Source organism: Gorilla gorilla, chromosome 14 (assembly GCF_029281585.2).
Source record: "Gorilla gorilla gorilla isolate KB3781 chromosome 14, NHGRI_mGorGor1-v2.1_pri, whole genome shotgun sequence".
Classification (NCBI taxonomy): domain Eukaryota; kingdom Metazoa; phylum Chordata; class Mammalia; order Primates; family Hominidae; genus Gorilla; species Gorilla gorilla.
The window spans coordinates 66,214,355-66,228,754 of NC_073238.2; the positions used below are offsets into that span (position 1 = coordinate 66,214,355).

The window sequence follows — 14,400 nt, forward strand, 5'->3', positions numbered from 1 at the left end:
TTGAAAAGATTAATTGTGTTGTTTCTAAACTCAGATGAAGGCATCAATTTATTATACTTTGCAGCTTTCCTTATGTTTTATAATATACTCTTAAAGAATACCTGGATATTTTGCATTTGAATGAAGTCTAAGGACTCAAAACCTGGCTGGATCTCATAAACAATCAGCTTCTACATACAGGTCACTGTATACGCAGATGCATGGGTGAAACAACAGACACTTATGTGTCCCCACAAAGGGTATATATAATGCGCGATACAGAAACTGATTTTTTCAGTAAATTTGACATTCAGACTAATCTCATTACATTGAGAAGTGCCTTTGTGTGACCATTATTAATTACCTACTGTGCCAAGGTACTGTGCCCGGTGTCCTGGGGATACAGGGATGAGTAAGATGCAACCTTCAGATGCTTATAGTAAGTAAGGGGAAATAAATTACTAATCTTAGAAGAAAAATCTTTAAAATATCTAATTTATTTCTTTAGCAGAAATGCCATCCATTTCCTTACTGGTTAGAGCCTTGCAAATTTTTAGCTGTGGCACCCTTGAAAGAAAAATATTTTGAATTAGGTTTATCTTCAAAATTGACCAGTATCAAGATGCTGAACTGATCTGGTTTTCTTCTTGTGCATACACAAAATGTCAACACTTATAAGGTAAAATTATGATAACTGCATTGGATCATAATTTTGATTGTTACTTTTAAAAGGGTACAAAAATTCTGAGTTGATGGGCAAAATACTAATGTTGGATGTAATCGTCATGACAATTTGCTTTATTCAATCTGGTTTTACCAAATATAGTCATTCACTTAAAGAATTTATTTTTGTTTAATATTTTTCTTTTCTTTTACAGGAGTTTATATTGTCAGAAGATTATAACAAGATGACTCCTGTGAAAAACTATCAAGGTAGGGAGTGAGAGGAGTACCTTCATTACCCAGATTCTAAAATACTTCTTGGTGGTTTTCACTGCCACAAGAGAATACATACTTTACAATCATCAGGGAAACAAAACAGAGCAACCTTTTGAGTGAATGTTATCCCTGTGTTTTGAATTAAGAAACTGAGGCCCAATGAGGTTGGGTGGCTTGCCTGGGGTTCTAATTAAGTGCAGAGCCAGATCAGGTCAGCTTGACTCCCAAACCCACAGCCTTTGTCTTCCTACTATACCATGCTGCTTTTCAACAGTACAGCAGGTTTAGAAAGTGGGTCCAGTAAAAAGCTGCCTTAATAGGACTCATCTTGTATTTGGTTAAATGTTTTAAAAGTGCTCAGAGTGTGTTGTCCAAGGGGAAGAATTGTGGTTTTATCATGTCTTCAACATTGACAGGCCATCTGACAACAATTTTTGGAAGGGATTTCTTTATTCAGACTAACAATGTTGTGCAACCAGAAAGTTTGAGGTAGACCTTTTAACACTTAGAGGTCATTTCATCCAATTCTCTTGACTCGCCTTTAATGAGAGGATGATCATCCAGCCTCTACTTTAGTACCTCCAGAGACACAGGAACCATTATGATTTTGGAAAATTCTAAGCATTAAGTTCTTTATTTTAAAATTTGGAGCTAAAATTTATTTGTCTTTATTCTTTAATTTTCTCACATATCATTCATCAAATATTTATTGAGTGTCTATTGTGTTCTAGTGACAGAATTGTAATAGTGAACCAGACAATAGTATCTATGCATAAGCAGTTTATAATCATGGAGAGGATACGGATGGTAAGCAGGCCATTAAAACATTGTGTGATAAGTGCTAAATGTTCCTCTATTGGCGTTTGCTTAGCCTGTTGGACCTACAGAAACTGAGTAGTCTCTCTTACACATGACAATCTTTCAGTTATTTTAAAACAGCAGTGAAAGTTTCTGCCCCTACCCTTCTGTCTCCTGTTTCAATCTTGAGTGTTCTGCTCTCACTTCTCTTTTCCAGCCTATATATTTTACATCTGTAATTTTTATTTTAAGTTACCTGAGCCTTTATTCTTTAAAACAGTTTTTACATGTATCCTATAAATATATGCAATTATTATTTATCAAGTTTTAAAAATACATTACTTAAAAAAATTTTTTTAATTGGCTTGGTCACATATTTGGGATATCATATGGTACATTTAAGACCATTTGAAAATATGATACCTTGTGGTAGGTAACCTTTAAGATGGTTCCTAATGATCATTGCCTCCTGGAATTTACCCTGTACCTCCAGTGTGGGCTAGACCTAGAATATGGCAAGTGATGGATATCACTTCTGAGATTAGGTTACAAAGATACCAAAACTTCCACCTTGTTTGCCCACTCTGTGCTTTTGTGTGCTTGCTCTGATGAAAGCCAGCTGCCATGTTGTGAGCTGCTCTGTGGAGAAGCCCACGTGCTGAGGAACTGAGGGAGGCCTTGTCAACAGCCAGTAAGGGACTGACACCCTAGTTTAATAGCCCACAAGGAACTGAATCCAGCCAGTACTACGTAAGAGAGTTCGGAAGCAGATTCTCCCCATCAAGGTTTCAGATGAGACTACAGTTGCATTCCACACCTTGATTCCATCCTGTGAGAGACTTTTTGACAGAGGCATGCAGCTAAACTGCAGCAATACTTCAGACTCTGAGATAATTAACATTTACTGTTTTAAGGCACTAAGTTTTGGGGTAATCTGTTACACAGCAATAGGTAACTAATACATGCATGTAATCTGATAAGTACAAAATTATATTTCCCTTCTCTCTTTTCCTGAGCACTGTTCTTATATAGGGTGAATTTCTGGCAGCCATTTTACACTGTGGGCTCATATGGAGCAATCAACTCAAGCTCCTCCACAGTTCTCACTTGAATTGTTTGTTTTTTTCTTTGTTTTTTTTTTTTAATTTTTAATTTTTGTGGGTAGATAGTAGGTATATATATTTATGGGGTGTATGTGACATTTTGATAGAGGCATGAAATACATAATAATCACGTAAGGGTAGATGGGGTATCTGTCGCCTCAAGTATTTATCCTTCATGTCACCAACAATCCAATTATACTCTTTTAGTTATTTTAAAATGTATTGAGTTATTTTAAAGCTATATCTTCAGTACTTTTGAAGCTGTTTCTTGTTTTTATTTTTGTTTTTAGCCTAAATGCTGGACTTTACATCCTGTTATTCACAGTCTCATTTTATTTAGCCCATCACCTCAGCTTACCAAGATATTTAGAAATCCCAGTTGTCATTAAATATATTAATTTCTGACTAATTTTGTGTTTTTCTTAAATGTATAAGCATAACATGCCATTTCCTATGTCTTTGTTAAAATAATGTTTGGCCTCACAGGTATACGTATAATGAGCATATCTCTAGAAACTTCTCTTCATATGCCATTATTCTTTGAGTCTCTTAATATTTCATATAAGTTCATTTTATCTACAGAGGATTACAAAAAATTGATAACTAGAGTACTATGGAAACCTATTCTCCACAAATTCCTGGAGATAATGATAAAGTGACACTTCTTGTTGTTTTTGTCATTCTTCTTAATACAATACTAGGCTCATGGGAGATACAAATAAAAAAATTTCTATGAGCCAGAACCAAAGAGAGAACTAAAACTCAGAGTGATACACGTATAATCTGTCATTGCAGCTGTCTTGGAGAGATGGAGAACCAGTAAGAGATAGATACTTGTGTATGAACATGCACTTGGGGACAAGAAATAAGGCCTAGGGCCTGAGTGAGATGAAAAATTGGAACTGAGATTTCCATAAAAGGCTGAATCTCATAAAGGACTGTACCCCCATAAAAAGAGGAACAAGACTTTCCACTAATTGGCCCTGAAGACTACAAGGAAATTTATTCCTGACCCCAACTCTGGATAGAGGATGGAATTTTACCTCGATAAATCAAAACCTGAACTGAAAACTTTTGAGTTTGGAATATAAATTTTAACCAGTTATAACATGCTGGAACTCCATGTTAAGAAATTAACATAAAGTTGGTCCTTGGCCCATAAGACCCCACGGTTACTTGCTAGAAATGAATGCAAGCTCTTTTCAGTTAGACGAATTTCACAAAGGCCCTACAACAAAAACAAGCACTGCTTAAGATGAATTCTTCATTTTTTTTAAATTGTAAAACTAACAAGCAATCAATCCACCATGAGTAAATATTAGCAGATATCACAAACGGGATGATTGGAGTACCAAGAATCTTAGATAATGATCAACAAAGCAAAAGAAGCCATAACATAATATGTTAAATGATTGAAGAAAAAAGTTTCAGGAACAACAAGGAAATAAAACGATTATGGAAAAAACAGGGAGATTTTTAAGAGAACCAGATAGAACTTTTAGATAGGAAAATATAGTCATTGAAATAAAAAATCAGTGGGTAGAATATTAGACACAGACAGATTAGTGGAGTGGCAGATGGATTTGATGTCTATGGAACAACATTTTTAAAGTTATTTTTTCTTTTGGGCAGCAGGGAGACAGGGTCTCAATCAGTTGCCCAGGCTAGAGTGCAGTGGTGTGATCTCAACTCACTGCAACCTCTGGCTCCTGGGCTCAAGCAGTACTCCTGCCTCACCTCCCAAGTAGCTGGGACTACAGGCATATGCCACCACACCTGACTAAGTTTTATATTTTTTGTAGAGATGAGGTTTTGCCATGTTGCCCAGGCTGGTCTCGAACTCCTAAGCTCAAGCAGTCCACCAACCTTGGCCTCCCAAAGTACTGTGATTACAGGCAAGAACCACTGTGCCAGCACATTTTTAAAGTACTAAAAGAAGAAAAAACTTCCAACATAGAATTATATACCCAGAGAAAGTGTCTTTCAAAAACTTCAGTAAAATAAGCATTTTTTTGGACACACAAAAACAAAAAGAATTCATCATTCATAGACCTTCACTAAATGAAATGTTAAGGGAAGTCCTTCAGGGAAAAAGAAAGTGATGCCAAAAGAAACTATGTGTCTACTCAAAAGAAAGAACAGTATTAAAAATGGGAACTGAAAGGTTTTTTTTCATATGTTATATGAATCTCTTTAAAAGACAATTGACTTTTAAGTAAAGACAAAGTAGCAAGGGGTTAATAATATATGTAAATTAAAATGTGCAACAATAACACAAAGATCAGGAGAAATGGAAGTATACTATTGTAGGTTCTAGAATGCTATACACAAAGAGGTATAATAGCACTTAGGGAAAGACCATGGTAAGTTAAAGATATATACTATTAACCCTAAAACAACTTTTTTTTTTGGAGACTGAGTCTTGCTCTGTCACCCAGGCTGGAGTGAAGTGGCACAAACAATTGTGGGCACACCCCAGGTTCAAGTAGTTCTCCTGCCTCAAGCCTCCCAACTAGCTGGGATTACAGGCACCCGCCACCACTCCCAGCGAATATTTGCGATCCACCTGCCTTGGCCTCCCAAAGTGCTGGGATTACAGGCGTGAGTCACCACTCCTGGCCCAAAACAACTATTAAAATAACAAATTGAGGACCAGGGACAGCAGCTGACAGCTGTGATCGCAGCACTTTGGGAAGCTGAGGTGGAGGATCCTTTGAGCCCAGGAGTTTGAGACCAGCCTGGGCAACACAGCAAGACCCCATCTCTAAAAAAAAAAAAATACCAATTAGCCTGTAGTCTTAGCTACTAGGGAGGCTAAGGTGGGAGGGTTGCTTCAATCCAGGGGTTTGAAGTTACAGTGAGCTGTGCCTGCACCATTGTACTCTACCCTGGGTAACAGAGCAAGACCCTGTCTCTAAATAATAGAATAAAATAAAAATAAACAGCAAATCAAAAAATGACAGCTAATAGGCAAACCAAGGAGATAAAGTAGAATCATATAGTAATTCCCAATTAATTAAAAAAAAAGCAGACTAAGAGGAAAAAAGGGGTAAAGAACAGGTGGAAAAATATAAAACAACACAGTAATAGATGTAAACCTAACAATGTCAGTAATCACATTAAAAATAAATGATCTAAAGGCAATTAAAAGGCAGTTAGTATCAGATTGAGTGAAAGGTGAGACCCAAGTATAAACTATAAGAAGTGTGTTTTACATATAAAGACACCAATAGGTTAAAAGTAAAAGGAAGGAAGATGATATACAATGAGAATACTAGTCAAAAGAAAACTGGAGTGACTTTTTAAATATATCATAGATTTCAGAGCAAAGAACATTACCAGGGATAAAGAAGGTATCATGAGGGCCAGTCTGCCAGAAGACCATAACACTCGTAAATGTTTATGCATCTAATAACATGGTTTTGAAATATGTGACCCCAAAACTGATGAAACTTTAGGGAGAGATAGATACAAGTTATAGTTAGAAATTTTAATATTTTCAATAATTTATTGAAGATATTAATTGATAGAATAAGTAGGCAGAGAATCAGTAAAGTACAGCAGACTTGAACAAAACAGTCAACAAACTTGCTCTCATTGACATCTGTAGAACATTCTATCCAACTAAAGTTTGTTTTATTTATACATTATTTTCAAGTACATGGAGAAATATTTATCAAGACAGACAATATTCTAGGCCATAAAATAAATCTCAGTAAATTTGGAAGGATTTAAGTCATGCAAAGTATGTTCTCTGATCAAAATGGAATTGAAGTAGGAATTAATAACAGAAAAATCTCTGGGACAGGTGCAGTGGTTCACACCTGTTAACCCAATGCTTCCGGAGGTGGGAGGATCACTTGGGATCAGGGGTTGAAGCCTGGGGAACATAGCAAGATGCTGTTTCTATTTTAAAAATTGAAAAATTGATCTTTTTTGAAAAGATCAACAAAATTGATAGACCACTAGCAAAACTAATAAAGAAGAGAGAAGAATCAAATAGATGCAATAAAAAATGATAAAGGGGGTATCACCACCGATCCCACAGAAATACAAACTACCATCAGAGAATACTATCAACACCTCTATGCAAATAAACTAGAAAATCTAGAAGAAATGGATACATTCCTGGACACATACACCCTCCCAAGACTAAACTAGGAAGAAGTTGAATCCCTGAATAGACCAATAACAGGTTCTGAAATTGAGGCAATAATTAATAGGCTACCAACCAAAAAAAGTCCAGGACCAGACGGATTCACAGCCGAATTCTACCAGAGATACTAAGAGGAGCTGGTACCATTCCTTCTGAAACTATTCCAGTCAATAGAAAAAGAGGGAATCCTCCCCAATTCATTTTATGAGGCCAGCATCATCCTGATACCAAAGCCTGGCAGAGACACAACAACAAAAAAAGAGAATTTTAGACCAATATCCCTGATGAACATCACTGCAAAAATCCTCAATAAAATACTGGCAAACCAAATCCAGCAGCATATCAAAAAGCTTATCCACCACGATCAAGTAGGCTTCATCCCTGAGATGCAAGGCTGGTTCAACATACACAAATCAATAAACGTAATCCATCATATAAACAGAACCAAAGACAAAACCCACATGATTATCTCAATAGATGCAGAAAAGTCCTTTGACAAAATTCAACAGCCCTTCATGCTAAAAACTCTCAATAAACTAGGTATTGATGGGACGTATCTCAAAATAATAAGAGCTATTTATGACAAACCCACAGCCAATATCGTACTGAATGGGCAAAAACTGGAAGCATTCCCTTTGAAAACTGGCACAAGACAGGGATGCCCTCTCTCACCATTCCTGTTCAACGTAGTGTTGGAAGTTCTGGCCAGGGCAATTAGGCAGGAGAAAGAAATAAAGGGTATTCAGTTAGGAAAAGAGGAAGTCAAATTATCCCTGTTTGTAGATGACATGATTGTATATTTAGAAAACCCCATTGTCTCAGCGCAAAGTGTCCTTAAGCTGATAAGCAACTTCAGCAAAGTCTCAGGATACAAAATCAATATGCAAAAATCACAAGCATTCCTATACACCAATAACAGACAAACAGAGAGCCAAATCATAAGTGAACTCCCATTCACAATTGCTTCAAATAAAATAAAATATCTAGGAATCCAACGTACAAGGGATGTGAAGGACCTCTTCAAGGAGAACTACAAACCACTGCTCAACGAAATAAAAGAGGACACAAACAAATGGAAAAACATTCCATGCTCATGGGTAGGAAGAATCAATATCATGAAAATGGCCATACTGCCCAAGGTAATTTATAGATTCAATGCCATCTCCATCAAACTACCAATGACTTTCTTCACAGAATTGGAAAAAACTACTTTAAAAGTTCATATGGAACCAAAAAAGAGCCCGCATTGCCAAGACAATCCTAAGCCAAAAGAACAAAGCTGGAGGCATCACGCTACCTGACTTCAAACTATACTACAAGGCTACGTTACCCAAAACAGCATGGTAGTGGTACCAAAACAGAGGTGTAATCAATGGAATAGAATAGAGCCCTCGGAAATAATACCACACATCCACAACCATCTGATCTTTGACAAACCTGACAAAAACAAGAAATGGGGAAAGGATTCCCTATTTACTAAATGGTGCTGGGAAAACTGGCTAGCCATATGTAGAAAACTGAAACTGGATCCGTTCCTTACACCTTATACAAAAATTAATTCAAGATGGATTAAAGACTTAAATGTTAGACCTAAAACCATGAAAACCCTAGAAGAAAACCTAGGCAATACCATTCAGGACATAGGCATGGGCAAGGACTTCATGTCTAAAACACCAAAAGCAATGGCAACAAAAGCCAAAATTGACAAACGGGATCTAATTAAACTAAAGAGCTTCTGCACAGCAAAAGAAACTACCATCAGAGTGAACAGACAACCTACAGAATGGGAGAAGATTTTTACAATCTACCCATCTGACAAAGGGCTAATACCCAGAATCTACAAAGAACTTAAACAAAATTTACAAGAAAAAATCAAACAACCCCATCAAAAAGTGGGCAAAGGATATAAACAGACATTTCTCAAAAGAAGACATTTATGCAGCCAACAGACACATGAAAAAATGCTCATCATCACTGGTCATCAGAGAAATGCAAAACAAAATCACAATAAGATACCATCTCATACCAGTTAGAATGGCGATCATTAAAAAGTCAGGAAACAACAGGTGCTGGAGAGGATGTGGAGAAATAGGAACGCTTTTACACTGTTGGTGGGACTGTAAACTAGTTCAACCATTGTGGAAGACAGTGTGGCGATTCCTCAAGGATCTAGATCTAGAAATACCATTTGACCCAGCCATTACATTACTGGTTATATACCCAAAGGATTATAAATCATCCTGCTATAGAGACACATGTACACTTATGTTTATTGTGGCACTATTCACAATAGCAAATACCAAAGATTTGGAACCAACCCAAATGTCCATCAATGATAGACTGGATTAAGAAAATATGGCACATATACACCATGGAATACTATGCAGCCATAAAAAAGGATGAGTTCATGTCCTTTGTAGGGACATGGATGAAGCTGGAAACCATCATTCTGAGCAAACTATCGCAAGGACAGAAAACCAAGCACCGTATCTTCTCACTCATAGGTGGGAATTGAACAGTGAGAACACTTGGACACAGGTTGAGGAACATCACACGCTGGGGCCTGTCGTGGTGTGGGGGGAGGGGGGAGGGATAACATTAGGAGAAATAATGTAAATGACGAGTTAATGGGTGCAGCACACCAACATGGCACAAGTATACATATGTAACAAATCTGCACATTGGGCACATGTACCCTAGAACTTAAAATATAACAATAATAAAAATGAAAACACAATATACCAGAATTTATGGTATGATGCCATAGCAGTATTTAAGGAGAAATTTACAGAACTAAACATCTATATTAGAAAACAAGAAGGGACTCATTAACAGTGACTTTGACTTCCACCTTAGAATACCAGAGAAAGAAGAGTCTCCTAAGCAGAAAAAAGGAGAGATCAGTAGAAGTTCATGAAATAGAAAACAGAAAATAGAGAAAAATCAATGAAATCCAAAAGCTAGTGTTTTGATAAGCTCAATAAAATTGACAAATCTTTAGCCAGAGTTAACAGGGGAAAAAAAAAAGAGAAAATGCAAATTATCAATATCAGGAATGAGTGAAGTGACATTACTACAGAGTCTAGGTATATTTAAAGGATAATATGTAATATTATGAACAACTTTATACTAATAAATTTGAAAACTGAAATTTTAAAAATCTTTGAAAGATACAAATTGTGAAAGATTACTAAAAAAGACATAGATAATCCTAATAGTTCTGTATCTACTAATGAAATTGAATTTAATGTATAGTTAAAACCTTCCCACAAAGAAAGCTCCAGGCCCACATGCCTTTACTGGTGAATTTTATGAAAAATTCAAGGAAGAGGCAATGCAAGCTTTACACAGACTCTTTCAGAAGTTGCAGAAGCGAAAGACTTTCCAGCCCATTCTATTAGATCAACATTACCTCTTGTCAAAACTAGACCAAAATGATACAAGTAAAGAAAACTATAGGCCATCATTCTTTATGATAATGGGTACAAAAAACTAAACAAAATTTCAGTGGATAAAATCCAGCAATATGTAAAAAAGATAATACATCATGATCAAGTGACGTTTATCTCAGTAATACAGTGTTGGATTAACATTCAAAATTAAATTAATGGTATATGCCCAGAAGAAATGAAAGCAGAGGCTCAAGCAGACATATGTACACCCATGTTCATAGCAGCATTGTTTACAATAGCCCAAAGGTGGAGGCAACCTAAATGCCCATCAACACATGAATGAATAAATAAGTTTGGTGTATACATACAGTGGAATATTATTCAACCGTAAAAGGGTAGGAAGTTCTGACACATGCAAATGAACCTTGAAGACATATGCTAAGTGAAATAAGCCAATCAAGAAAAGGACAAGGCTGGGCGTAGTGGCTCACGCCTGTAATCCCGGCACTTTAGGAGGCCAAGGCGGGTGGATCACCTGAGGCCAGGAGTTCAAGACCAGCCTCTACTAAAATATAAAAATTAGCCTGCGTGGTGGTGTGCGCCTGTAATCCCAGCTACTTGGGAGGCTGATGCAAGGTAATTGCTTGAACCCGGGAGGTGGAGGTTGCAGTGAGCTGAGATTGCACCACTGCACTCCAGCCTGGGTGACAGAGCAAGATTCCATCTCAAAAAAAAAAAAAAAAGAAAAGAAATACTGAAGGATTCCCCTTATATATGAGATACTTATTGTAATCAAATTCATAGAGACAGAAAGGAGAATGGTGATTACCAAGGCCCAGGAGAGGGGGAAATGGCGAGTTAGTGGGTAAAGAGTTTCAGTTTGGGAAGGTGAGAAAGTTCTAGAGAGTGAAAGGTGGTGATGGTTATACAACAGCGTGAATGTACTTAATGCCACAGAACTGTATACTTCAGTTGTAAATTTTTTGTTATGTATTTTTTAATACAGTAAAAAATTAAAAGATTACATATGTGGATTACTTAGTGAAGTATCTGAAACATAGTTTAATGTTCCAATAAATATTAATTCCTTTCAAAAAAAAAAAAAGGAAAGTAGTGTTGACAAGGATGTGGAGAAATTGGGACCCTCTTTTTGTTTTTGTTTTTTTGTTTTGTTTTGTTTTGTTTTTTGATACAGAGTTTCGTTCTTGTCACCCAGGCTGGAGTGCAGTGGCGTGATCTTGGCTCACCGCAACCTCTGCCTCTGGGGTTCAAGTGATTCTCCTGCCTCAGCCTCCCAAGTAGCTGGAATTACAGGCTCTCGCCACCATGCCCAGCTAATTTTTGTATTTTTTAGTAGAGATGGAGTTTCACCATGTTGGCCAGGCTAGTCTTGAACTCCTGACCTTAGGTGATCCACCTGCCTCGGCCTCCCAGAGTGCTGGGATTACAGGTGTGAGCCACTGCACCCAGGCCTGGAACCCTCTTAACAGTGTTGGTGGGAATGTAAAATGATGTAGCCACTTTGAAAAACAGTTTGGTAGTTCCTCAAAGAGTTAAATATAAAGTTACCTTGTGACACAGCATTTTTACTCCTAGTTATGTACCCAACAGAACTGAAGGCATATATAGTCATGTGTTGCTTAATGACAGTGACACATTCTGAGAAATGTATTGTTAGGCGATTTCAGTGTTGTGTGAATGTGAGAGAATGTACTTACACACCTAGATGGGATTGCTTACTACATGCCTGGGCTAGAGGGTATAGCCTGTTGCTCCCTAGGCTTGCACACCTGTACAGTATGTTACTGTTATGAATACTGTAGGCAGTTGTAGCACAATGGTATTTGTTACAATAAACATATCTAAAAATAGAAAAGGTACAGTAAAAATTTTGCTGCAAAAGATTTAAAAAATGTTATGGTATGCCTGGATAGGGCACTTACCATGAATGGAGCTTGCAGAACTGGAAATTGCTCTGGGTGAGTCAGTGAGTGAGTAGTGAGTGAATGTGAAGGCCTTGGACATTACTGTACACTACTATAGACTTCATAAACACTGTACACTTAGGCTATTAAAAATATTTTTTCAATAATAAACCTAGTGTACTCTATTTTTACTTTATAAACTTTTTAATTTTTTCAGCTTTTCAACTTTTTTGTAATAACAGCTTAAAACACAAACAACTGTACAAAATATTTTTTCTTCATACCTTTATTCTCTAGGTTTTTTGGTTTTTTAAATTTTTAATATTTTTGTTTTACTTTTTAAACATTTTTGTTTAAAACTAAGACACAAACACACGCATTAGCCTAGGCCTACTTAGGGTCAGGATCATCAGTATCACTGTCTTCCATCTCCACAGCTCGTCCCACTGGAAGGTCTTCAGGGGCCATAACACCCATGGAGCTGTCACCTCCTATCATAACAATGCCTTCTTCTGGATACTTCCTGCAGGACCTGCATGAGGCTGTTTTACAGTTTACAGTCAACATTTTAAAATATATATATAAATAGAAGGAGTACACTCTAAAATACTGATTTTAAAAGCATAGTATAGTAAGTACATAAACCAGTAACATGGGTCATTTAGTATCATTATCAAGTAGCATTATTGTAGGTGCTGTACTTTTATATGACTGGCAGCACAGTGGGTTTGTTTTCACCAGCATCACCACAGACAGGTGAGTAATGCATTGTGCTAGAACAGCCATGCCCTTTCAGCCCCATTATAATCTTATGGTGCCACAGTTTCCATCACTGACTGAAGCATCGTTATGTGGAGCATGACAGTATTCACACAAAAACTCATACATACCTCTTCATAACAACGTTATTCATAATGGCCAAAAAAATGGAAATAACCTCAATGTCCATCAGTGATGAATGGATAAATAAAATGTGGTATATATATACAGTGAGTTATTTAGCCATTTAGTAATGAAGTACATGCTACAAAATGGTTGAACCTTGGAAACTTATGCTAAGAGAAAAAAGCCACACACAAAAGGCCATGTATTGTATGATTACATTTATATGAAGCGTCAGGAATAGGAGAGAATTCACAGAGAAAGATAATAGATTAGTTTTTTCCAAGGATGAGGGAAGTGGGAGTTGGGAATATAGAGTTTCATTTTGGGATGATGGAAATGTTCTTGAAATAGATAATAGTGATGATGCACGACATTGTGAGTAACTAATAAACAGTGAATTATACACTATAAAATGTTTAAAGTGGTGAATTTTGTGTTATGTGAATTTTATCTCAATACAAAATTTTAAAAATCAACAAGTGATCCCAAAACCAAAGGCATTACAAGAAAGAAAACTGCAGACCAGTATCTCTCATGAAAAAAAAAAAAAAAAAAACTAGCAAATATTGACCCCAACCATATGTTAAAAAGAATTACACAGCATGACCTAGTGGGATTTATTCCAGATAGGCAAAGCAGGTTCAGCATTCAAAAATCAATGTAATCCATTACGTCAACAGGTTAAAGAAGAAAAATCATGTTATTATATTAATTAATGTGGGAAAGCATTTGGTAAAATCCAGTTCATTACAAAATATTCCCAGCAAACTGGGACTAGAGGGGAGCTTCTTCGATAAAGAAATATCTATGGAAACCCTGCAGCTAACATCATCCTTAATGGTGAGAAAAGAGATGCTTTCCCTCTAAGATCAGGATCAAGGCAAGAAAGATGTCCCCCTCACCACTCCTGTTAAAGAAGTATAGCCAGACATCAAACCCATGTTTTTTCTTATGAATTTCTGAAGCTTAGTGATAAGTTATGTATCTTTGAAATTTTTTTTCAATAAAAGAATCTTTTTCACCTTAAACAAAAGTATGTGATCTGAGTTTTGGGGGTTTTTTTGTTTGTTTTTGTTTTCTGGTAGTCATAGATAGCCTGACACTGAGAGAGAGAACCAACTTTGACATCAGGGAGAATAGGGTTTTGATTCTTTGTTATTCATTGGTTTTGTAGCTTTGAGCAAGCCACTTAACATTTCTAACCTCTGCCTCCTCTGGCACAG

General features: G+C 36.6%; 1 protein-coding gene across 7 annotated transcripts in view; it reads left to right on the forward strand.

The window, feature by feature from the left end:
- Window positions 1-14,400, forward strand: part of WDFY2 (WD repeat and FYVE domain containing 2) — a 314,549-nt gene that overhangs the window by 250,167 nt on the left and 49,982 nt on the right. For all 7 annotated transcript variants that reach the window (XM_063697620.1, XM_063697623.1, XM_063697622.1 and 4 more), the window contains one exon: window positions 858-912. In XM_063697620.1, coding sequence (XP_063553690.1) covers window positions 858-912 — 55 coding nt within the window. The remainder of the gene's footprint in view (window positions 1-857; window positions 913-14,400) is intronic.